This window comes from Salminus brasiliensis, chromosome 4, assembly GCF_030463535.1.
Source record: "Salminus brasiliensis chromosome 4, fSalBra1.hap2, whole genome shotgun sequence".
Classification (NCBI taxonomy): Eukaryota; Metazoa; Chordata; class Actinopteri; order Characiformes; family Bryconidae; genus Salminus; species Salminus brasiliensis.
Window position 1 is genome coordinate 46,875,687 of NC_132881.1, and position 26,479 is coordinate 46,902,165.

Sequence of the window (26,479 nt, forward strand, 5' to 3'; positions counted from 1 at the left end):
CCACTGCCATGCTTCACTGTAGACAGGATGAAATGCTTCATTCTTTCTTCTCCAGACATATATATCACTGACCCAAACGTATCTGAAAAGTTACGCTTTTGTTTCATCGCTCCACAGAAGGTTTGGGATTCTGTTTGGTTCAGTGATTCATCAAAACTGGAACCTTTAGAAACTAACCCTGAACCATGCCTTCTGTGAGGAAGCTGAAGCTTGGGCATCATTGGATCTTGCAACAGGACAATGATCCCAAGGATACCTCAAAGCCCACCAAGGCTCGGTTTTAGAAGAAGTCCTGGAAGATTCTGGAGTGGCCGTCACAGTTGCCTGAAAATCTTGGTGGGATTTGAATAAGGTGGCTGCAGCAGCAGAAAACCCTATACTATTAGAAAACTGGAGGTCGCTGCCCATGAGGAATGGGCTATGGTTCCTCAGGAACGCTGCCAGAAGCTGAAGTCTGGCTGTGCATCAGGTTTGCAGCAAATCAGAAAGGTTCTACTGAGTACTAAAGATGCTTGTGATGAGGGGGTTGAGTAATTCTGAGACTGCAGTCATCATTAAAAGTGTTGAATTTGGAGAAAATTAGTTCTATTAGTTGTGTTGAGATAATTAAATTAGTCTTGTTTGATAGTCTTAGCATAATAGCATCCACCGGTGTCTCAGGTCATACTGCTCAATGGCTTCTTTGAGAGATTTCTGTTAAACCTGCCAAAGATCACAATTAATTCATAGGGCTGTAACGGTTCACAACGGTTCACAGTTTGGATCACACCATGGTTTGGATCTCATGGTTCAGTATAGAGTAAAAAAGCAGCAAAAACCTTGATTTAATTTAATTTATTCTGAATAGACGGTCTTTCAAGTAACAGCTTGTTCCATCTAGTGTGGTATAGCGCCCCCCTGAGGTAGCTGATACAGCCTGTAGTGTGTTTTTGCATACACACCATACAACCACCCAATCATCCAATCCACCATGATATCATGAGTTGAAATAAGTTGGAAAAAGAGAGAGAGAGAGAGAGAGAGAGAGAGAGAGAGAGAGAGAGAGAGAGAGCAGGGGGCTGGCAAAGACAATAAAACTACCGTTACCATAGCAATATTGTGACAGTTTGTTTGGAAAACAGGCACCGTTACACCCCTAGTTATTATGTATTCTAAATAGACTAAAGTATTGGGACACCTACTCATTCATTGTTTCTTCTGAAATCAAGGGTGTTAAAAGTAGTTTATCCTGCTTTTGTTGGAGTAACTGTAAACTCTACTGTCCAGGGAAGAAGGCTTTCTACTAGATTTTGGAGGAGTATTGCTGTGAGGATTTGATTGCATTCAGTGGCAAGAGCATCAGTGGGGTTAGAATGTTGGATGATGTTCACCACCCCACCTCATCCTGGACTTCCCAACTCAGTATCCCAAAAGTACTGGATGGAGCTCCACCATCCATCATTCCAGGAGCCCACAGTTCTTCCACTGCTCCACAGCTCAATGCTGGGGGGCTTTATACCCCTCTAGTCCACGCCTGGCATTATTAGGCAGCATGACGCCAATAGGTTCATCTATGTTTATCTGCTCTAGAGAGTCCTATTCTATTGGCAGTACTTCTCTACAGGGACTAGACAAGCTGTGTGTGTGCATTTGATTGTCTCATGCTTGTAGAGAAGTACTGCCAAAAGAATAGGACTCTCTGGAGCAGATAAACATGAATACCAACAATGCCATCCTTTCTATGCGTACCATCAGGCAATTGCTCCAGAATGTGGCGGCAAAGCCTACAAGGCCTACAAAGCCCCTCCAGCTTTAAGTACGACTCGGCTCGACCTGCCATCCTTTAAGATCCACGGAAGATGAGCGTCCAGACTTTTTACTGTCCTGCACCGAAGTGGTGGAACGAGCTTCCCCTGGGTGTCCGAACAGCAGAGTCCAACACTCGCTGTCCTCAAACCCAGACTGAAGACCCTCCTCTTCTGAGAGGACTTAGTGTGCAGAGTGTAGAGTAATAGGTATTATGAGTAGTGTAGAGTGGGGTATTATGGTCTCCATACTGACTTCTGTTTTTAGTCGTATCTAAGCTTAGAGGGGTCTTTTGGATCCTAGCCGATACAAACTAGCCAAGGCTATTTCCTGAGTAAACAGTGAAGCACTTCTGTTAGTCGCTCTGGAGAAGAGCGTCTCCTGAATGCTTTAAGTGTAAATGTAAATGCCAGGTGTGGGCTAGAGGGGTATGAAGCCCCCCAGCATTGAGCTGTGGAGCAGTGGAAGAGCTGTGTTCTCTGGAATGATGGATGGTGCTCCATCATTCCATCATTTTGGGATACTGAGTTGGGGAGTTGGCGATGAGGTGCGGTGGCGAACATCATCCAACATCCTGACATCACAGCAACAGCAATGCTTCTCCAAAATCTAGTAGAAAGTCTTCTTCCCTGGACAGTAGAGTTTACAGTTACTCCAACAAAAGCAGGATCAGCTCTTTTTAATAGCCTTGATTTAGGAGGAAACAACGAATAAGCAGGTGTCCCAATACTTTTGTTCACACAGCGTAGATGAGAGTCTTAGTTACCTATCCACTCACATATATACTTTGGGACCTGATGCGTAACTGATTGTGTAGTAGGAACTGAAACACGGGTGGATGTAGAGTGTAATTGACTGCGTATGTAGCAGGAGCTTAACTGCTCCATCTGATGCAGCACATAAACTGTAGCAGGTCAGGAAGGTCTGGTGAAGTCTGAAGTTTGCATCGGCTAATCCTCTTACATTTAAGAACCTTCCACTTGTTAAGATATGACTTTTTCGCAGTGAAAACGTCAGACACCCAACACCATCTCGGCTGATTGACTACATTTACAGTTAAGTGGTCAACTGAACATTTCATTTTTCAGCCAAACCAGTGCAATAATAAACAGTGTCAAAACAACCCAACATAGCTCCTGTTTAGATGCTCTGACATTTCTGATTATGTCTATATTAGTTATTATAACTAATATATTCCCCCCATTCAGACAGGATCAGTGTTACAGGACAGTTTACGACCGATTCTTAAAGAATTAGAAATCTCTGCATGATTGACTGAGATGGGAGGAGCTTCCCGATTTCCACACTAGCATCACATAAAATCACTCCTCATGTAAAACCAACCCCGTCTGAATAGGGCTTTACACAACAACCTTATATTAAGATTTAAAGAGGGCCAATAATGATGCATATCATCACAGTCGGAAACAAAACCTTGAATCTCCATTTTTTTTTTACATAATTGACATTCTTTTAATTTTTTGGAGCTTTGTACCTAAATTTCATAATAAAAGGACCAATAGAAATAATTTTACCTACCAGAAAAATCCAAATCCTAAAACTAAGGTTCTTCGCATGTTCTCAAAAATAAATGCAATGGTTCCATTGTTGAATGTAGAAGGAAAACCTCTGAATGTGTGAGTGAGTTCTTTACCTGCCAAAATTGGTTATTGAAAAAAGAAATCTTGTAGATGTTTTTTTACATAAAACCATTTATAAAAGATGCCGATTCAGCAGCAAAAAAATGGGTCCCACTATTAAAAAGAACCCTATATAGATCCCTTTTTGCTCAGATGCAGGACAATCGTTCTTCAGTCATTTTTTTAAATAAAGTTTTCTCCCAATTTGGTTCTGCCAGTTAACCCACCAGTTCGTAGTTTCACCTAGTCCTAGCAATGCTCCCAGCACTAGGAGGGTAAGGACTTCACAAACGTCTCCTCCGATACATGTAAAGCCAGCCACCGCCTCTTTTCTAACTGCCGCCAATGCAGCTGAAACGCCAGTTTCAGTAAAGCGTAAAGCGCCAGGTACCCATCTCCACCGCGCCTGCTGACAGACGCCCGTGCCAGCCAAGTGGATAGAGTGCCATCTACCCACCCTGATGCTCAGTTATGCTCTCTCTGACTCCAGCAGCTGATGGCAAAGCAGCCTGGCTCAGGATTCGAGTATGCGATCCCCGGGCCATAGTGCCAGCGCGTTAGGCCGCCACTAGAGTCCTCATTTTTTGACTTCTTTACATAATGTGAAATTCCTAGCAGCTCTTAACACTGTGTCAAAATTTCATAATGGAAGAACCAATGGACAGTCAGTAAATACCAGTCCAGAATTACCTACAGAACAAGGGTTTTTTAAGTACAGGTTATTTAAAGTAAAGGCAATGGTTCTATGTAGAACAACAGCAAACGGTGTTAAAAAATAGCACAAGAAAAACGTCTTGTAGATGGTTCTATGTACAAAAATGTCCTACCCGGCACAAAAAAGGGGGCACTATGGAAAGGAAATGACATTTTCAGCACTACATAGAATCCTTTTTGCATAGAAAAAGGTACATTTTTGGAGATACAAGGTTTTGTTTTCCGACAGTCATGTTATTTTGAGCATTGCTGGTTTCAGTAATCTAGAAATAAAGTTCGGTGAGAATTTCACAGCAAAACATGTTCGTATTCATATTTCTATGAACTGTAAATAACTGCATGTGACGGAAACTCAGGCCTAAACTAGGCTGTTTCTGTGAGTTGGAGTGTTGGAGGTTACCTAGGAAGTGTAATAAATGCACTTGAGAGAAGATAATAAACGAGAGTAAAGAAAGAGAAAAAGCACGAGAGAAAGAAGATGAGGTTGGGGGAGAGCGGAGGTCTATCTGTACTGTAGAAATCTGTGGAGCAGGCTGGGGAGTCTGAGCTGGGGGATGAGGTGCAGTCTGGTCCGTCCCAAATACTCTCTGATACTCAATCGACACAACTGGTTCAGAGACGGCGGCGTAGCTGCAGACACAGGAAAGAGGACTTCTGTAGCATTGGAAAAGGTTCCTCAAAGCATCTTAAGAAGTCCCTCCACAATTTCAAACCTCCAAAAGTTCCCTTAAGTAACTTTAAAAACCCAGAATTAATTGAATCAAGCTCAACACCTCTTGTTAAAGATAATGAATCTAAACCTTTAACATGTATCACACCCAAACAAAGGAAAACATGCAGAATTGTCATGCCCTCTGCCTTGCCTGTGCCTCCATAGACTCTACAAACTCCAATTCCCAGAATCCCTCACAGTCTGACATCACTACCATGTTTCCCCTCTCCACCAATCATGAGCAGTTCACTCGTTCTCAGTACCCAGAGTTCTGATCAGTGTCACCTGTCCCTTATTAGCCCTCTGTTTGTCCTCTGTTTACCTCCTTGCTCTCCCCTTTCTTGGGTTGCCCTTTGGGTTGGTTTACTTGCTGTGCTTGTTGCTGCCTCTCTGGTTGCTGCCTCTCCCTGGCTTGCCAGTGTGACTACTCTTCTGGCTATGGCCTAGTCTGTTTTGCTTGCTAAGGTTTGTGCCTTATTGACCGTTGTTTCACTGCCTGGTCTTATTAAAAACTGAAGTATCGTTTTATGTTTATTATTTATGTAACTATGTTCATATCAAATTTCCACTTTACTGTAACATTTAATTAATAAAGGTACATTAACAAGTGTGTGTATATATATATATATATATATATATATATATATATATATACATACACACATATACATACAATAATGATTTAGTATAGATCTGACTGTTATTAAAAGGTACTTTACCTCCCCATGACAAATTAAGACCCTTGTGAGCCCTGTGATCTGTACTTTAGTGATAAAGGTAACATCAATATCACAACTAAGTGACTCATGACTGAATGAGGGATAAGATGAACGGGACGATGAAGCCTGTATTACTTCTGTTACCTTCATACAGCAGAAGCATGCCCTCTGCCATGCTGCTAGGGGGCGCTGTCTCCACCGGTTTCTGCAGCTCCAGGTTGCGGGCGTTTATGTTGGCACCGAATTCCAGCAGCACTCTAATGATCTCCGGACAGTCTTTCTGTGCGGCCGCATGCAGGGGGGTCTCCAGGAACCGTCCCTTCTGCACGTTGGCACCTGAGATATGGAGGTAATTGATCAGATAATTAATTAATCAGATAAGTAAATGACTTTGTTGAGCAGACACATGACTTTGTTGCCTAAATGTGACAGTCAGAGCTTTGAATGTGGGTTGACCCCTGCAGTCTCAGAGAGGCCTTGACTCGGACCAGCTGAGCCATGTTTGTAGGCTGCCATTAGATAAGATGACCCTTACTGTCTTTATAATTATGCATATGGCAGCATGTTCAGCTGACTGACTGCCGCTGATTTAAGGATGAACAGGATGTTGAATTCAGAGGTGTTTTCTACATCTGAACTAGAGGTATAGGACTTCCCTTGGTTAGTGATCCCATCCCAACTCACCTCCATCTAGAAGTTTCCGTGTGCACTGTAGCTCCCGAGAGCTGCAGGCGATGTAGAGCGGAGTCCCCAGATGGGGAATATCGTAATCCACATCCGCCCCCCATGCTATGAGTGCTTCCACACATGCTGTTCTCCCTGACAACAGAGGAACACCCACACGCATCTTTCACTCATCCACTGTCGTACCAGCCTTTCTTTCTTTCATTCAGTCATTCTTTACAGGATAAGGGTTAGGATTAGGTTTTGGGTTGAGTTTAGGATTAGAGCCAGAATGTGATGGTGTTTTTTTTTTTTAAATCCGATTTTGCCCATTTCCTCCCTAATTTGGACCGCCAATTATCTCCCCCCATTGCATGCGATTCCCCCAACAGCATTCCCGGTCCTTTTTTCGACCTGCCACCAAAACAACATTGTCCGGCAACCAGAGCACCTGGAGGGAAGCACCGCATACCCGGCTCCAACGCACCAGCCTGCAGACGCCAGTGACGGCCGGCACTGCAGTGTAGCCGGGGGGGAGAGGCCAATTGTGCTCCCTCACGGCCTCGGCTGCCGATGGCCAGCAGCATGACCGGGACAGACTGTGACGGTTCAGATTAGGTTTTAGGTTGAGTTTAGGGTTAGGATGAGGACCAGGATTATTTTATGACTAGGTTTTGGCTTAAGCCTGAGGGACAGCACTGCTATCTAGCCGTCAGGGTTTAAACACAACACTAAATGAACCACTGTCTGCCACCAATCATTAAAAATCAATGCTGTGATTGATCGATACAGTAATATCTCAATGTTTTGATATATCTATCTTTTCTCACACTCTAGTCCGGTGTGGAGCAACAGCGCCTCTCTGAACAGTTTAAAAACTCTCAAAAACTGCTTCAGTACATATGATGTTTCATCTGGTCAGATCATTGTAACTCACCTTTGCTGCTGGCCTCGTGGATGGGTGATGGTTGGCATAGTTCAGGCTGTGGATTGGCACCGTGCTCCAGTAGAACCTCCGTACAAGTGGAACTGCCTGCAGAACAGGCGTTAAACAGAGGGGTCACTCCGTCTATGGTGGTGGCGTTTACCTAGTACGTACACACACACACACACACATTACAATCTTAATGCAATGCAATTAGATAAGTCCAGAGTGTATCCATCTGTTTATCTGCATACTTTAGTGTGTGTTGTGCTGGTCCAGATAAAGGTCTAGAGGATGACGAACACAAACAAAACTTGGCTGGTCTCTGGATTTTACATCTACAAGTTGTCCCAACTGGGTAGGAGTGGACAGTGAGTGGACACAGTGTCTAATCCACTTGTAAAAGCAGTGCAACACACTACCAACACACTCACCACCACCATGTCAGTCAGTGTCACTGCAGTGCTGAAAATGACCCACCACCCAAATACTATAGTCAGCTCTGTGGTGGTCAGCCCTGTGGGGTCCTGAGCATTGAAGAACAAACAGGGTGAAAGGAGGCTGATAACAGTCTGCAGAAAAACAGATGGACACAGTCTGGATTTTTATACGGTACCTATATGGTACGCTTGTCCAGAAATGCATGTGAAAAGCCAACTACATCTTCACATGTTGTACTAGGTAACGATTATCTGGTTCCAGCAGCTCCTGTCAAGGGGGTGGATCTACATATTAGGCAGCAGGTGAATGGTCAGTTCTTGAAGGTGATGAAGGTGTTGAAGCAGGAAAAATGGACAAACGTAAGAATCTGAGACACTTTGACAAGAACCAAACTGTGATGTTCTAGACAATGACTGGGTCAGAGCATCTCCAAGCCATCAGGCAGGTCTTGTGGGGTGTTCCCTGGTATGCAGTGGTCAGTACCTACCAAAAATAGTCCATTAAAAGACAGTAAGGTCATCGGTTCCCAGGTCTCACTGACACTCATGGACGTCCCACATCACACATTACAGGACTTAAAGCTAGATGACACTTTCAGAGGTCTTGTGGAGCCTCAACGAGGGGCACCTACACAATACTAGGCTGGTGGTTTTAATTTGTCCGAGACTAATGTGTCTCGTCTCGTCTTACTTTAGGTAAAAATTACAGGATAATTGTTGCTGTTAGCCACATTGTGGCTTGAAAGGTGAAGGCCTCATGGCTGGAGAGCCTCAGTCCTAACAGACTAACCCGAAGTGAAGTTAAATTAATGTTTGAATGTGGAAAAAGCTTTGCACCCACTCTGAGTTTGGTTCCCCAGTCATGGGGACACAGCCTCTACCCTGTGCTTACATTAGATACAGAAGCAGACAGTCTCTAAGTTAAATCTATGCATGACTCCACTGAGCAAAAAGCAGATATCTGATGTTCTAGGTCCAGGGACTTACGTTAGCACCGGCCTCGATGAGGGCTCTGGCACAGGCCACATGATCCCCTAGACATGCCTCGTGCAGTGGGGTCACATGATCAATGGTGATGATATTTGCATTGTAACCCTAATGGAAGAAGAAAGGCATTATACTCTCAGTACAAACTAAGGCAAGGTTGAATATGAACACAGGGCTACATTAATGATTACTGTAAAAGCGCAACTTAACATGAGGAGGAAGTCATCGTTCCCCTCTGGCATCAATGGCCCATGGGGCACCGCTGTTAAGTCACTGGGAGGCACTCATTTACATTTAGGGTATTTATCCAGAGTGACTTACAAAAGAGCTTCACTGTTTACTGAAGAAGAACCTCAGCTAGTTTAAACAGACTAAAATTCAGATCCTCTAATCTTAGACTCTACTAAACACAAGTCAATAAGGAGACCATAATACTCTACTCTTCACCCAAGTCCTCTCAGAAGAGGAGGGTCTTCAGTCTGGGTTTGAGGACAGCAAGCGTTGGACTCTGCTGTTCGGACACCCAGGGGAAGCTCGTTCCACCACTTCGGTGCAGGACAGAGAAAAGCCTGGACGCTTGTCTTTTTAAGGGAAGAGACACCTTCATTATGGTGGCTCTAGGACATCCCATGAAGTTTGCACGCTCTGAGGTGCTACCACTCTTCGCCCGGTGCCTTATTATCATGCCCTTTTGGACCTTAGTTAAATCATGACAATGGTTCTGCGCTCTGCTACAACTGAGTGCTGTGCTCGCTTATTTATTAGTGCAGCAGTGATGTCCTGGGACGAGTTCTTTCCAAACCAGGGGTGGTCATAATGTTCTGGTATGACTGGGGCGGTGAGTGAAAGGTGGGAGAATCTCAGAAACCATTAACCTCATAAGAGTGCCGCAGTATAACAGTGGTGCCCCAAAGGCCATCGATGCCAGAGGGGGATGTTGACTGGCGAGTGGTCCTCAGCAATCCACGCTCTACTGTGGAGCAGCTAACCTCTATAATCAACACCTGTCCTACCAATACCATCTATACCACGACATCTGGCTAGTGTTATCCTAGCCAAGGCTGGTTATTCTCAGTAGGTCGTGGTCATAATATTCTGATGTGATACAAGAGAGCTGCAGGTTGTTTCCTGTGTGTGTGTGTGTGTGTGTGTGTGTGTGTGTGTGCAGACCTGTGAGAGAAGGGTCTTTAGAGCCAAAAGGCGTCCCTGGCTTGCAGCTTCATGGAGTGGAGATCGATCTGCCCATGAACCTGTAACACACACACAGACAGAAACACACACACAGACAGAAACACACACACAGACAGAAACACACACACACAGAAACACACACACAGACAGAAACACACACACACACACAGAAACACAGCAATATATCATTATATGTAGGACAGTATAAAAAAACACAGCTTTACTGTAAGCCAACAGGTAACAGGTCCTATTAGATGGACCACACTGACCATGTGACCTGTGCCACTTTCTGTTCTGGTCCGTGTGCTTAAATCTGTCCCATTAAACCTTATACCTATATATAAAAAATGTAACTTTACAGGAGAAGGGAAAACATTTGTAACCTGTCAAAGTAAAAATATTTTATTCCAAGTAATTTTGGAGCATTTCTATTGGTCCATTCATCATAAAATTTCGAAACAATATAAAGAACTTAAATCTAAACCTAACCTTAACCCTAACACTGACCTAGACCTTAAATCTAACCCTAACCTTAATCCTGACCTAGAACTTAAATCTAACCCTAACCTTAATCCTGACCTAGAACTTAAATCTAACCCTAACCTCAACCCTGACCTAGACCTTAAGTCTAACCCAAAACATAAGCTTAACCTTAACCTTGAATCTATCCCTAAAACATTAAGTGTAAGGTTAAGATTAGAATTAGGTTTAGGTTAGGGTTAGATTTCAGGGTTAGTTTAGGATTAGGGTTAGGATTAGATTTAGGTGTAGGTTGGGGTTATACTTAAGGGTTAGGGTTAAATATAAGGGTTAGTTTAAGAAGGCTTAGGGGTATATTTAGGTTTAGGTTGGGGTTATATTTAAGGGTTATGGTTAGATTTAGGGTTAGATTTAAGGTTAAGGTTAGGGTTAGATTTAAGGTTAGGGTTAGATTTAAGGTTAAGGTTAGGGTTAGATTTAAGGTTAATGTTAGGGTTAGATTTAAGGTTAATGTTAGGGTTAGATTTAAGGTTAGGGTAAGATTTAGGGTTAGATTTAAGGTTAGGGTAAGATTTAGGGTTAGATTTAAGGTTAGGGTTAGGGTTAGATTTAAGGTTAGGGTAAGATTTAGGGTTAGATTTAAGGTTAGGGTTAGGGTAAGATTTAAGGTTAGGGTTAGATTTAAGGTTAGGGTTAGGGTTAAGGTTAGATGCAGGGGTACATTTATTAAACATTCAACATAGATTTCACTTGCATTCATGTTCAGCTGAATGTTGGCTGAATGTCAGGTAAACATCTACGAGGCATCCATAACGAACCAAGTAAATTAATACTGCTTTTTAAACCTATAATTAATAAAGCAGCAGTCTCTGCATGTCTCCACAGTTTAAAACACATTAAAATAAAATAACAAGCAAATGGAATCCACATTTCTACACCTGCAGATAAAAAGAGTGTGTGTGCTGTGTGTGTTTGTGTTTTAGTGCAGGTCCTGACACTACTTATTACCATCTGTTGAGTGGAGAGCTGGAGAGTGGTGTTAGTGAGGAGAGCCTGCCACCCATTAACATTCAGAGCAATCTGGCTGTAGATCTAATTCACACTGAGAGCCCATACAGCCCATAATAAACGCAGCAAGACAAAAAAAACCTGAAAGGTGCTGTCTGTGGCCCAACTAGCCATAACATTAGTACCACCAGTAAACATGTTGATTATCTTTATCTACAGTGGGCGAGCGTAAGAATCTGAGACACTTTGACAAGAACCAAACTGTGATGTTCCAGACAATGACTGGGTTAGGGTTAGGGTTAGGTGCTGTGGGACCTTCTCAATACTAATAGGTACTAATGTTATGGCTGATCTGTGTAATCTTATATGCCTCTATGTTTCAATTCCTGATTATTTGAGAACAGTTGATGCACTCAAAGGATCAATATCATCTGAACTGCTGTACCTTTTCACCTGGATTGTTTTTCACTGGTTTTTATTTCATTTTAATTGATTTAATATATATTAAAACTAATTAAATACAATTAAATAAATTAATATTTGTTTATATTAAATTAAAAAAATATTTGCATACTATTTTTAATACTTTTATGAACTGTTTAATGAACTTTTATGATGGAATACTGGATGGTCCAAGATTTCAATGGCAGTAATGCTGTTTTTTTATTGAATTGTGCATTAAAGTGTTCCCCTTTTAAATGTATTTTTATTTTTGTATTTATTTTAGAAATGCAGAAATGACCTTTTTAAGTTGATTCAGTTATTTTTGGGTTGATTTAAAATTTTTCTTTTTAAACTTGAAGTTTACACTGGGTGGGCTAAATAAACCAATCTATAAATAAATTAATCAATCAATCAATAAATCATACTTTATTTATATAGCAACTTTCAAGCAAACAATCTAATTAGAATGGTAAGTGACTGTCATAATCTAAGATATTAAAATAGGCTTAAAAACTAAAATACATAAAAAGGTTTAAGATAAATAATAGATGATACGATACAAGCAATACAAATACAGCTGATGACGTATAAAGAGACAAATGTAATGTAATACAATTTATTTATTAATTATTATTATAAATACACATAAAATTGTGTATTTATATATATATATATATATATATATACAGTGAGTCCAAGAAGTATTTGATCCCTTGCTGATTTTCTTTGTTTGCCCACTAATAAAGACACTATCCTTCTGCACTTTTAATGGTAGATATATTCTAACATGGAGAGACAGAATATCAAGACAAAAATCCAGAATATAATTTTAAAGAATATATTTTAATTAATTTGTATTTCAATGAGGAAAATAAGTATTTGATCCCTCTTGCCAAACACACTCAATACTTAGTGGCAAAGCCTTTGTTTGCAAGCACAGCGGTGAGACGTTTGTTGTAGTTAACCACAAGTTTAGCACACACACCAGGGGGAATTTTGGCCCACTCTTCTTTGCAGATCCTCTCTAAATCATGAAGGTTGGTGGGCTGTCGCTTGGCAACTCTGACCTTCAGCTCCCTCCATAGATTTTCGATCGGATTGAGGTCTGGCGACTGGCTGGGCCACTCCATGACCTTAATGTGATTTTTCTTGAGCCAATCCTTTGTTGCCTTTGCTGTATGTTTAGGGTCGTTATCATGTTGGAAGACCCAACCACGGCCCATTTTCAGATCCCTGGCAGAGGGGAGGAGGTTGTCCCTCAGGATTGTGCGGTACATGGCTCCATCCATCTTCCCAGTGATGCGGTGAAGTAGCCCTGTACCCTTGGCAGAGAAACACCCCCAAAACATTATGCTTCCACCTCCATGCTTGACGGTGGGCACAGTGTTCTTGGGGTCATAGGCAGCATTTTTCTTCCTCCACACATGGCGGGTGGAGTTGAGGCCAAAAAGTTCAATTTTGGTCTCGTCTGACCACAAAACCTTCTCCCAATAACTTGGTTCATCTTTCAAATGATCATTGGCATACTTGAGGCGCGCCTCCACATGTGCTCTCTTCAGCAGGGGTACCTTTCGGGCACTGCAGGATGTGAATCCATTGTTGCGCAAAGTGTTGCCAATTGTTTCCTTGCAAACTGTGGTCCCAGCTGCCTTCAGGTCATTTGCTAACTCCTGCCGAGTGGTTGCAGGACGATTTCTGACTGTTCTCAGCATCATTGCCACCCCACGAGGCGAAATCTTCTTTGGAGCACCGGGCCGAGGTCTGTTGATTGTCATGTTATACTCTTTAAACTTTCTGATAATTGCACCAATAGTTGTTACTTTCACATCCAACACCTTACTAATCTTTTTGTAGCCCATTCCAGCTTTGTGAAGGTCAACAATTCTGACTCTGAGGTCCTGTGACAGCTCTTTGGTTTTACCCATGTTGGAGACTTGAAATCTGTGTGATCTGTCTGATTCTGTGGACAGGTGTTTTTCACACAAGTGATTAGTGAGAACAGGTGGCTTCAGGTCAGGTAACAAGTTGATTGGGAGTGTCTAACTGGTCTGTAAAAGCCAGAACTGCTAATGAATACTAAGGGATCAAATACTTATTTCACTCCATGAAATACAAATCAATTAATATATATTCCTTAGATTTATTTTCTGGATTTTCTTTTTAATATTCTGTCTCTCCATGTAAGAATACATCTACCATTAAAAGTATAGAATGATCATGTCTTTATTAGTGGGCCAACGAAGAAAATCAGCAAGGGATCAAATACTTCTTGGACTCACTGTATATATATATATATATAGATATATATATATGTACACGTGTGTGTGTGTGTGTGCAGAATATATGGTTTGGCCACTTCAGTAACACCCCCTCATTGTTTCTACACTACTAGTCTATTAAATCCATTTTATCCACTATATCCATCTGTTTCCCACAGTTGACCCCACAGGACTGACCACCACAGAGCAGGTATTATCTGGGTGGTGGGTCATTCTTAGCACTGCAGTGACACTGACTGACATGGTGGTGGCGAGTGTGTTAGGAGTGTAGTGTTTTGGGCTGCTGGTGGTACGAGTGGATCGGACACAGCAGTGCTGCTGGAGTGCTTAAACACTGCGTCTATCCACTCACTGTCCACTGTCTATTGGACACACCCACCTGGTTGGTCCACCTTGTAGATAAAGGTAAAGTCAGAGACAGGAGCTTGTCTGTTGCTGCAGTTTGTTGGTGTTGATCATCCTCTAGTCCTTCATCAATGCTCATCAGACTCTACACAGGATGCTGTTGGCTGGATATGTCTGGTAGGTGGACTATCCTCAGTCCAGCACTGCTGTGTCTGATCCACTCGTACCACCAGCGCAACACACACTACTAACACACTCGCCACCTCCATGTCAGTCAGTGTCACTGCAGTGCTGAGAATGACCCACCACCCAGATAATACCTCCTCTGTGTTGGTCCATCCTGTGGGGTCCTGAGCATTGAAGAACAAACAGGGTGAAAGGAGGCTGATAACAGAGTCTGCAGAGAAGTAGATGGATACAGCCTGGAATTATATATATAAAATTGTATTATTAAAATCTCTAAAAACCTCCTTCCCTTTCCCATCCTTGTGTTCACTTGCATCCTCTGAGTGGAGCTATGTGCTATATTTAGCAGCCATCTGTGCCCGGCCTCATACAACTGCCTTTCTCCCTGTGCTGCCCTGCCTTCCCAAACCCCCAGTGAAGCATGGCTGTAGAGAGAGAGAGGTTCCGCACTGTACGTACCCATGTCTCCATCTCCCCACGGCGTGTCTAGCCACGAGTATGTGTACGACATGACAGCCTGCAAATGAAAGGACGCCTGTCACCTTAACAAGGCCTGAAAGCAGAGAGCTGCAGCAGGAGCCGTGTGTAATCCAGCTCAGCTGCAGGAGGAGCAGGAAAGTCGGGGTCCCCCAATTCAGTACAGCTTTAACTGAAGCTGAACTCCACATTCCCCCTATAGAGAACCTCCAACACCATCTTTATGTCAGTATAAATAATCCAGCCCAGGGCCGGCCCAAGCCTTTATGGGCCCCTAAACAGATTTTCATTTGGGCCCCCCCCCCCCTTCCATACCACTACCTCAGCACCGGATGCTTCATCATTTCATAGGGAGAGAGATATCGTGCAATACGCTGAAGCGCCCGGGCCTTTATCCACCACCCAAGCCGTGCATATCTGCATTTTAATTAATTTTAAAATGTATAAAAATGCAGATATCAATTTTAATATAAATATATATGCAGATATACATTTTTATTGATTAATACAAAATCTATTAATATATGTTATATATTTTAATTAATATAAAAATCACTTTACCTGTGAAATACCATTTTGCTGTATTATTTAATGTTATTTTTTAAATATTTATTTTTTTATCATGATATCCTGGTGCTCTTGGGGGACCCCTGGTGGTGTTGAGGCCCTAAATGGCCATGTAATTCAAGTATGACTTGGGCCGGCTCTGATCCAGCCCAACAGTTTAGATCAGATGAGCTGCTGATTAACGAGTTCAGTAAAATCATTTTCTATAATCAGACTTTCTGGACTGACTGATTTAATTTAGTCCAGACTTTTCTTAAAATCACTGTTTTACAGTGTTTAATATCTTCTAATCCAGTCTGACTCTTCTCCCTGACCAATCAGCTCCCAGCTCCTTTACAACACTGCAGTCTAGTGTGTGTGTGTAATGATACACACTCTGGACTGGTATCTGTGGTTGTTGGTCTACTGGTGTGTAATAACTGGTTTATAGAGGGTGAATGTGCTGTGTGTGTGATTGGGGTTTCTATAGCGTGTGTGTGTTAGCATTAGCGTTAGCCTCCACTCGGTTCTGAACGGGTTCTTCAGTGCTGGTTTATTAACAGATAAAGGAGAGTGAGCGGTTCTCCGGTTCTCCCGCTGGTAAAACGGGCCGTTTCAGTGAGTGAGGGTTTTATAAAGGGTCAGATATTATGGTCTGTTTTCAGGTTCTACTATAAAATAACTCCACACTGCAGAACCTCAACTCCTTTATTTACCTTCTGAGAACGTCCACACATCTGCTGCTGCAGCTGGCTGGGATTATGTCTGATAATGTCGCCTTGAGGACACCAGATTACGCTCTGAACACCGCGGCTAAAACAATGACTCAGAATTGGACTGGGATTAAAATAGCCGATACCCGATCCAGGCCTGTTTTAGTGGATCGGGTATTGGCTATTTTAATCCCAGTCTAATTCTGAGTCAGGGCATTCCTAGATCCTTCACGATCTTGTGTAGCATATCTGTTGAGTTGCCTGATCTACGAGAATACTTTGAATATGTACAATTTAAAAACTATCATGATTAGCTCACACTACTTTTGGAATCAGCAATTGAGAGCACCGATACCATGAAGCTTACTGACACCCTAGTTTTTTTTTTCTTTTTTTGTTTTGCATATTTTATTAAAAACAAAACAAGTGTTTTTAAACAACCAGTAAACGCCAGTCATAAACAATTATTACCATTAAACAGACATTTAATATAACTTTTAACACTTTCTGCTTCCATTAAGTGTTTATTTTGGTTCTGAACCAGACGTTTCAGCAGCTTGTTCAAAAGAAACACCAAAGTTTAGTAGCTTTTTACACAGAGACGTGAACCTGAATGTGATATCGCTGCATAAGCTCTTTTTTGTTTCTATACTTTCTGTACTGAAATGTGAATTTCAACACCAGGTAAACACCAGCTACCTGCACGTGTTTTAGCTCTGAATTTTTTCAGATGTGCAGTTCTTTTAAGCTTATTAGATCTTATTTGAGATCAGATATAAAAAAGTACAACCTATAAAAAGTGGAACACTATGAATATCACAATTTATAGCATCTATACAGTATTTAAGCTATGAGTTAGTGTTAGTATCAGTATCGCTACTCTTTATAGGCAGGCCTGGAAAAAGTGGTGCATTCCTAATTTGTGTTATTAGTATTTATTCTAATATTAGTTCATCTAATATTATTCATTTTACTGAGGAAATAAAGACTTACTGCACAGAAATGAAGCTTTACATTATAATTTTCAGTGACTTTTCAGTGATAAGAAAGAGGAAAGAAATATATATAAAGATATATATATAATATATATAATTGTATACTTTTCTGTGACTTAAATAAATAATAAATTGATATATATATATATTATTTTTTACTGTATTTTTGTTATATTATTATTTTATTATATTATTTTATAAAGTAAATTATATTATAACAAATATACTGTGTGTAAATATATATATATATATAGTATTTTTGTATTTAGCAGAAGATATTGATACTGACTGAAAGTATACTGTTAATATTAATAGTTAATTTGTATCAGTATTAGATTTACTAACTTTTCAACAATATCCAGCCCCAAAATTCTCCTTTTTTTGCAGGACTCCAGTCATAATAATGAGTTAAACCAGACTGAGGCTGATTTATGAAGAGCTTGTTTTTATCCTGGACGCTGAAGTAGCCACTCGTCATTTTAACTGTTGTGGCAGGAGGAGCTCAGCCAGGCGGGTTCAAATGTCACTAATCAGCCGTATCTAAACTTAGCACTGAGCTCACAGACCCTCCCTCAAGTTTGCTGAGTGATTCAGCTCACTGGCCATTCAGGTTCAAACACACTCAGATGAGCAGAGCTTTAAATAGCCCTAATGAAGTCCTAATGCCTCTCCACAGCCTCTACATGAAAGGCCACGCTGTTATCATGCCGCCCGACGCGGAAGAAAGATTAGCATAGTTTTCCACCTCGAGAAACGCATGATGATAAAATCTGCTCGTGAACAAGGTGAATGTTTCCGGTCATGAGCTGGAGAAACACCACGCGGTGCAGTGGCTGGAACCTAACACTGCTGATCTACAGCTCCTCTCCCAGTGTGTGAGGAGGTCAGAGATATGATCTGCTCTCCTGGTCAGTGGCTACAGTAGGGCAACAAGTCAACCCCTGCAGAACCTGCTTACATTACCAAGGGGCAAATACTGCCCATACACTGATACTGACATGTAAATAAAAGCATCTATCCCATAATAACAAACTCATCATCCCATTATATTTAATACACTGTCTCATTATACCCAACACTGTACCGCTGGACTGAACAAAACATACCAGTACATTTAATTCACTGGCCTATTATACTCAACACTCTGTCCCAGTACACTCAACACACTGTTCCACTATACTCAACATACTGTCCCTGTATACTCAACACTGTCCCAGTACACTCAACACACTGTCCCAGTATACTCAACACTGTCCCTGTATACTCAACACTGTCCCAGTACACTCAACACACTGTCCCAGTATAATCAACACACTGTTCCACTACACTTAACACAGAACCGTTATTATACCTAATGCACTGTCCAAATATTTGAACAGTCCCATTATACGTCCTACACTGTCCCATTATGAGTAACACACTGTCCCATTATACGTCCTACACTGTCCCATTATGAGTAACACACTGTCCCATTATACGTCCTACACTGTCCCATTATGAGTAACACACTGTCCCATTATACGTCCTACACTGTCCCATTATGAGTAACACACAGTCCCATTATATGTCCTACACTGTCCCATTATGAGTAACACACAGTCCCATTATACGTCCTACACTGTCCCATTATGAGTAACACACAGTCCCATTATACGTCCTACACTGTCCCATTATGAGTAACACACAGTCCCATTATACGTCCTACACTGTCCCATTATGAGTAACACACAGTCCCATTATACGTCCTACACTGTCCCATTATGAGTAACACACTGTCCCATTATACGTCCTACACTGTCCCATTATGAGTAACACACTGTCCCATTATACGTCCTACACTGTCCCATTATGAGTAACACACAGTCCCATTATACGTCCTACACTGTCCCATTATGAGTAACACACTGTCCCATTATACGTCCTACACTGTCCCATTATGAGTAACACACTGTCCCATTATACGTCCTACACTGTCCCATTATGAGTAACACACAGTCCCATTATACGTCCTACACTGTCCCATTATGAGTAACACACAGTCCCATTATACGTCCTACACTGTCCCATTATGAGTAACACACTGTCCCATTATACGTCCTACACTGTCCCATTATGAGTAACACACTGTCCCATTATACGTCCTACACTGTCCCATTATGAGTAACACACTGTCCCATTATACGTCCTACACTGTCCCATTATGAGTAACACACAGTCCCATTATACGTCCTACACTGTCCCATTATGAGTAACACACAGTCCCATTATACTTCCTACACTGTCCCATTATGAGTAACACACAGTCCCATTATACGTCCTACACTGTCCCATTATGAGTAACACACTGTCCCATTATACGTCCTACACTGTCCCATTAAGAGTAACACACTGTCCCATTATACATCCTACACTGTCCCATTATGAGTAACACACAGTCCCATTATACGTCCTACACTGTCCCATTATGAGTAACACACAGTCCCATTATACGTCCTACACTGTCCCATTATGAGTAACACACTGTCCCATTATACATCCTACACTGTCCCATTATGAGTAACACACAGTCCCATTATACGTCCTACACTGTCCCATTATGAGTAACACACTGTCCCATTATACGTCCTACACTGTCCCATTATGAGTAACACACAGTCCCATTATACATCCTACACTGTCCCATTATACTTAACACACTGTCCCATTATACATCCTACACTGTCCCATTATGAGTAACACACTGTCCCATTATACATCCTACACTGTCCCATTATGAGTAACACACTGTCCCATTATACATCCTACACTGTCCCATTATGAGTAACACACAGTCCCATTATACGTCCTACACTGTCCCATTATGAGTAACACACAGTCCCATTATACGTCCTACACTGTCCCATTATGAGTAACACACAGTCCCATTATACGTCCTACACTGTCCCATTATGAGTAACACACAGTCCCATTATACATCCTACACTGTCCCATTATGAGTAACACAAAGTCCCATTATACGTCCTACACTGTCCCATTATGAGTAACACACAGTCCCATTATACATCCTACACTGTCCCATTATGAGTAACACACAGTCCCATTATACGTCCTACACTGTCCCATTAAGAGTAACACACTGTCCCATTATACGTCCTACACTGTCCCATTATGAGTAACACACTGTCCCATTATACGTCCTACACTGTCCCATTATGAGTAACACACAGTCCCATTATACGTCCTACACTGTCCCATTATGAGTAACACACTGTCCCATTATACGTCCTACACTGTCCCATTATGAGTAACACACAGTCCCATTATACATCCTACACTGTCCCATTATGAGTAACACACAGTCCCATTATACGTCCTACACTGTCCCATTATGAGTAACACACTGTCCCATTATACGTCCTACACTGTCCCATTATGAGTAACACACAGTCCCATTATACATCCTACACTGTCCCATTATGAGTAACACACTGTCCTATTATACGTCCTACACTGTCCCATTATACTTAACACACTTTACCTCACCCTGTCCAAACCATACTTAACACTGTCCCAATGCACAGTCTCATTATACTTTATGCTCCATCATAATTTAATCCACACTATAATAATTTACTCTCCCATACAGTGTCAGTAATAACACTTAAGACAGTGAAGGAAAATGCAACAACTGCATTTAATAAAATAAATGAATCAGTAATGAATAAAACAGTCTGTCTGTGTCTGTAAGCGTTTATAACAGTTTAATAATGTGCTAATAACAATGATACGAGGAGTATATGTAGGTTAATAAATAGGTTAAAATTAAATAAAACATCTGGTATAAATAAAATGTATGAATGAATGAATGAATAAATAAATAAATAAATGACAAACAGGTGCAGGGTCAGCACGTGACGTATCTTAGGGTCAGCGCGTGCTGCAATTACGTAACGCGCCGTTCCGGTACCGGACAGCACGTGATCGATTACCGTTTAAATCACGTGAAATTCAGTCTGATCTCTGATTTATGCGCTGCAGCAGATTTTTGCATAACGGCGTGACGACAGACGGCAAAATTGGGGCTCTGCGGGCGCCAGCTCGTGTTGTTTATTTATTTGTTTGTTTATTCTGTTTGTTTATTCTGTTTGTTTACTCACCCTGACTGGTTAAAATGCCCCAGCGCGATTTCTTTTTAGCAGGAAAATCTGCCGCGTCCTCTAGTCTCCGCTTCTTGCCCCCGCTCGCTCCTCCGCCGGGAGGAACTTCAGGCATGTTTTGCTGTAGCTGCGTCGAAGTCATGACCGAATCGTTCATATGAACCGGTTCGTTTGAATGAATCATTCGAGCCGAGCCACAGTGCCGAGTGAACATAGCTCTATTTTTAGCACCTGTACGGTGTTTACACCCGGGTTTGAGCTCTGAAGAAGACTTCTAATAATAATATGTCCGTAAATCACCTAATAAAGAGAGCTTCCGGTGTGTTAAACACTTTAAATCGCTCGAATCCGACGTTTGAATCATGTAAACACAGTTCAAAAGAGTCGGTTCTTTCCACTGACTCGAACTGCATGTCACTGCTGCAGCTATGCTCTGATTGGTCTGCGTGTCTGTTGTTTTTATTTTGGAATGTGACGCAACCACGTCCGATAAGTCCCGCCTCCCGCTTGCTGGGATTGGTCCGTAGTTCGACCAAGTCACACCTACCAACTGCTGGGATTGGCTAGTTGTTTATACTCGCAAGCATTAGCGAATGCTGATTGGTCGACCGCCTGGTCAGTAGCCGTTTGGCTATGTTTGGGGATGTTGATGGTTCGTCCTCTTTGCGCTATGATTGGCTACTAGTTTGTATTCGTTCGTCTTTCGCGCCAAACTCTGATTGGCTGAGCTCTTCTGGAAATTAACTCTTCAGCCAATCGTAGCACAGGAGGAGGGCGGGACTTGGCGATAGCATGGCGTTGGTATGTTTAGGACTTTTATTGTTTAGCCAGATAAATTAAGCCCAGACTTAAACCTGTGCGACAGGGGGAGAGAGTAAGATCAGCACCTGGAATTTGGACTTACGATAATGTGTGTTTCGACTGCACTTAATAATTTAATAATTACTATAAATATAATTATATATTTATATTATATAATCATGATCAATACATGCATGTGTTGCATATGTAGAGTTTTATTATATTATAATATTTTTTTATATATATTTTTTTATTATATATATATATATATATATATATATACATATACATATACATATATATACATATATATATATATATATATATATATATATATATAGTATTAGTGTTTCTGTTGTTGTAAGAATAAGTGGACTGCCCAGACCAGGAGAAGGTGAAAGCAGCAATAGCTATACATGCATTACGCATCAGTGCACGCTGAAAACAGGCCTATGCAGAAACATGCAGATCCGTCTGCATTCTGTCACCCTAGAACAACAGCCTGTACCACCAGAATTTACACGAGAAGGAGGTCAATGTAACGAAATGGAGGTCAATGTAAAAAGATTGTAAAGAAAGCATTTCTAGATTCCCATTATGGAGAAAAGCGGTAAAAATGGAGATGGGCGATTCTTTGCTGCACTGGATGGACGCACTGGGTGTCTTATTAGTATCATGGCATGCTGCATCATTGACTTCTGGTAAAATCTGGTGAAAAATCCTGTATTATTAATATTGCAATATATGTTAGAGCGCCAGGATATCGTTAACAGGGTTGTGGGTTCGATTCCCGGGCTCGGCAAGCTGCCACTGTTGGGCCCTTGAGCAAGGCCCTTTACCCTCTCTGCTCCCCGGGTGCTGGAGTTGGCTGCCCACCGCTCTGGGTGTGTGTGTGTACTCACTGCCCCTAGTTCACTAGTGTGTGTGTTTACTACCACAGATGGGTTAAATGTGGAGGACACATTTCGCTGTACAGTGTACAGTGACCAATACGTGCACCTTTATATATATATATATATATAACTGTTACAATATAAGCTGCCGACAAAGATGGAGATACATTTTGCATGTAACAATATTACATATATGTTATTATATATATGTAGCAGTTCAGTCTGACTGTAAGGGACCATAAGAAAACTTATTACTAGTATTAATAATAGTGAATAACTGGGCTGCAGTCAGACCGACTGGTGTTGCTGCATACAGTTGTCTGCAAATAGTTGTGGTTTGTGTATTTTGTTAAATGTGCAGATGTGTGGATGTATTTTCACCTCAATAATCAAGTATCAGTGTTACGTTGCCCAGACGTTTATAGATGCCTGTATATTGGCCAATATTAATATGTCCAATTATCTCAGATAAAATAAGAAATACTGTATGATATTAATCTTACAGCAGATTTGGTGTGGCGCAACAGATGTGGTTGGTGTGGCGCAACAGATAACACCACCACCTGCCATTGAGTTACAACAACACCATGTGGGAGACCAGGGTTCGATTCCTGGTCTGGGTGACTATGCTGTGCTACACCAATAAGAGTCCTTGGGCAAGACTCCTAACAGTACTTTGGCCCACTTCTGTAATACGACTAACCTTGTAAGTCGCTCTGGATAAGAGCGTCTACTAAATGCCATAAATGTAAATGTAAATTTGAATATAGAATGAAAGAAAGTGTCGTGCATTTTGCTGTGTGATGTTCAGCCGTTTATTTTGCTCTGAAATCAGAACAGAATACTGTACTGATGCAGCAGTGTTTCATCATCTGCTTATGCAGGGGCTCCACGAGTGTCTGAGCTGATGCTGTATTCTCCCACCCTGACCCTGAAACCTGCATCAAAAATAGGCCTCTTCACTGCCATATGAGTCCTAAAAGAGACCATAACATTGAGAGAATGGGGTATAGGAGCCATATTGAGTGAGTTCATTGCTTTAGTGATGCATATTTACATACATAGATCAGCCATAACATTAAAACCACTGATATAGGTGAAGTAAACAGCACTGATAATAATCTGATTCCAGTGACACCTGTCAAGAGGCAGTAAGTGAACAGAAGCAGGAAAAATGGACAAGCATAAGAAGAACCAAACTGTGATGTTCTGGATAATGACTGGGTCAGAACATCTCCAGAACATTAGGCAGGTCCTTGTGGGGTGCTCCCGGTATGCAGTGGTCAGTACCTACCAAAAGCGGTCCATGAAAAGACAGCCGGTAAGCCGGCAACAGGGTCATTGATGCTTAATGGATCTGCTGTTAACATATGAAGGAGTCTAGATACCACAGGACGCCCTTCAGAGGTCTTGCGGAGTCAATGCGAGTTGTTTTGGCGACAAGAGGGGGACCTACACAATATTAGACAGGTGGTACTAATGTTATGGCTATCCGGTGTAGCCCAGCTCATTCAAGCTGTTAAGGTTAGAAGCAGTGTTTTCATCTGGACTGCTTTATGAATCAGGTGCAATACAGGGCAGCCAATCAGAACAGGTCATTTCCATGCATCAGTCTTAAAGGCACAGCAGAAGCAGCCTGTTCAATTCTGAGGGCTAAAGAGAGGTAAAAATGCATAATAATTAAAACTAATAATTATAAATTATTTTTATTAATAATAAAACTATTTTCTGTTATTAAATATATTAAAATACCCAATTATTCATAAGTGGACATTAGAAGGGTTAACATACAAGGCAATAGCAGGAAATGCAGGCCCTTTAAGCATACACGCCCAGATGTCTGCCAACATTGACAGATGTTGATATCTGGTTGAATGTAGGGAGTGACGTAAGGTGATGACAGTTGACACTGACATTTTATTGGTTTTAAGTTCAAGTGATGTTAAGTAACCAAAAAAAATCCAACGTCTTCCAAACGTCACATGCCAACGTCATCCTGACGTGAAGTACCAAAGTTCATGACGTTCTAACATCATTAGACGTTAAAATTTTGTTGGTTTAGAGTTGTGATGCTAATTAATGAAATCCAACATCTTCCAAACGTCACATGCCAACATCATACTGATGTACCATTGTCTAGTTGTGAGATATGGCGACCATAATTTAACATTTGCTAAACATCAGAATTGTAACATTCACCTGACGTGACGTTTTAACATCATTAGACGTTACAATTTTGTTGGTTTTGAGTTGTGGTGTTAAGTAATGAAATCCAACGTCTTACAAATGTCACATGCCAACGTTATAGTGAAGTGAAATACCAACTTATAGTTGTGAGATATGGAGACTAAAATTTAATCATTTGCTAAACATCAGAATTTTAACATTCACCCGACGTGACGTTCTAAGATCATTAGATGTTGATCCTACGTCTTCCAAACGTCTCATACCAATGTCATGGTGACGCAAAATACCAACGTTTAGTTGTAAGTTATGGAGACCATAATTTAACATTTGTTAAACATCAGAATTGTAACATTCACGTGACATTCTAAGATCATTAGACGTTGATATTTTGTTGGTTTTGAGTTGTGATGTTAAGTAATCAAATCCAACATCTTCCAAACGTTTCATGCCAACGTAATATTGACATAATATACTAACATTGCGTTGTGAGGTATGGAGGCCATAGTCCAACATCTGCTAAACGTCTTAAGGTTACCGACCACACAGCGTTAAATTCGAAATTTGTTAGATGTTGATATCTTGTTGGTTTGAGCTCATGGAGTTAAATAACCAAAATTCAACATCTGTCTAACGTTGGAACTTGACGTCAGCACAATATTGGATTCGGATGGATATGTAAGTTTTATTTCCAACCACAGTTCGACGTCTGCACAACGTTAAAGGTTAATGTGCAACATTGGAGGTTGACGTCCAACAGTCGAGTCTAACGTCTTTCTGATGTCGAACTGACCCAGTTTTCAGGGAGCTGTTATCAACAGCTTTCGATGAAAAACCTTCCCCTCCTGTTCTCCATTCACACTCCATGTAACCCCCCCCCCCCCCCCCCCCCCCACATGAGGCCTACAACGACGCTACAGCAAGACACGTTATCCCGAGCCAAACTCACACACACATCCTGTTCCCAAAAAATGTCAGGAACAAGCCCAGCTCACTTACTGTGCCCTTGGCCAAAATCGTAGAACTCCGCCGCAATGCGGGCCGCCTCCTTTCGGTTCCCCTTGACCACGTAGAAGTGCGTGACGATGTTCAGGCTGATCTTTATGAAAAGCTTGAAGCAGAAGAGGGCGAAAATGGAGAGGTAGACGTTGGTGTACTTCCAGCCAAATGGCCGCTCCTCCAGAACCTCAGTCAT

General features: G+C 41.5%; 1 protein-coding gene across 3 annotated transcripts; it reads right to left on the reverse strand.

The window, feature by feature from the left end:
* Window positions 1-1,602: 1,602 nt before the first annotated feature.
* Window positions 1,603-26,479, reverse strand: asb5b (ankyrin repeat and SOCS box containing 5b). 3 transcript variants are annotated; one of them, XM_072678583.1, is made up of 8 exons: window positions 21,407-21,460; window positions 14,978-15,035; window positions 9,756-9,835; window positions 8,586-8,693; window positions 7,171-7,321; window positions 6,255-6,389; window positions 5,715-5,906; window positions 1,603-4,769 (listed from the first exon to the last, which is right to left on the reverse strand). In XM_072678583.1, exons 2-8 carry the CDS (start codon window positions 15,027-15,029, stop codon window positions 4,642-4,644), a joined length of 846 nt encoding a protein of 281 aa, XP_072534684.1. In that variant the 5' UTR covers window positions 15,030-15,035; window positions 21,407-21,460; the 3' UTR covers window positions 1,603-4,641. The 3 variants fall into 3 exon arrangements, with proteins under 3 accessions (XP_072534684.1, XP_072534681.1, XP_072534682.1); XM_072678580.1 differs by lacking the exons at window positions 14,978-15,035; window positions 21,407-21,460 and adding an exon at window positions 26,284-26,479; XM_072678581.1 differs by lacking the exon at window positions 14,978-15,035 and having other exon boundaries at window positions 21,407-21,537.

What these genes read in the sequence shown, in the direction of transcription:
- asb5b (XM_072678580.1), bottom strand. Translation starts at nt 26,479, where the DNA reads ATGACTGAGGTTCTGGAGGAGCGGCCATTTGGCTGGAAGTACACCAAC. An exon ending in TCATCGAGGCCGGTGCTAAC is followed by an intron (nt 7,322 to 8,585) that starts GTAAGTCCCTGG and finishes TGTACGTACTAG; the next exon opens with GTAAACGCCACCACCATAGA. An exon ending in CCACGAGGCCAGCAGCAAAG is followed by an intron (nt 6,390 to 7,170) that starts GTGAGTTACAAT and finishes CTCTGTTGTCAG; the next exon opens with GGAGAACAGCATGTGTGGAA.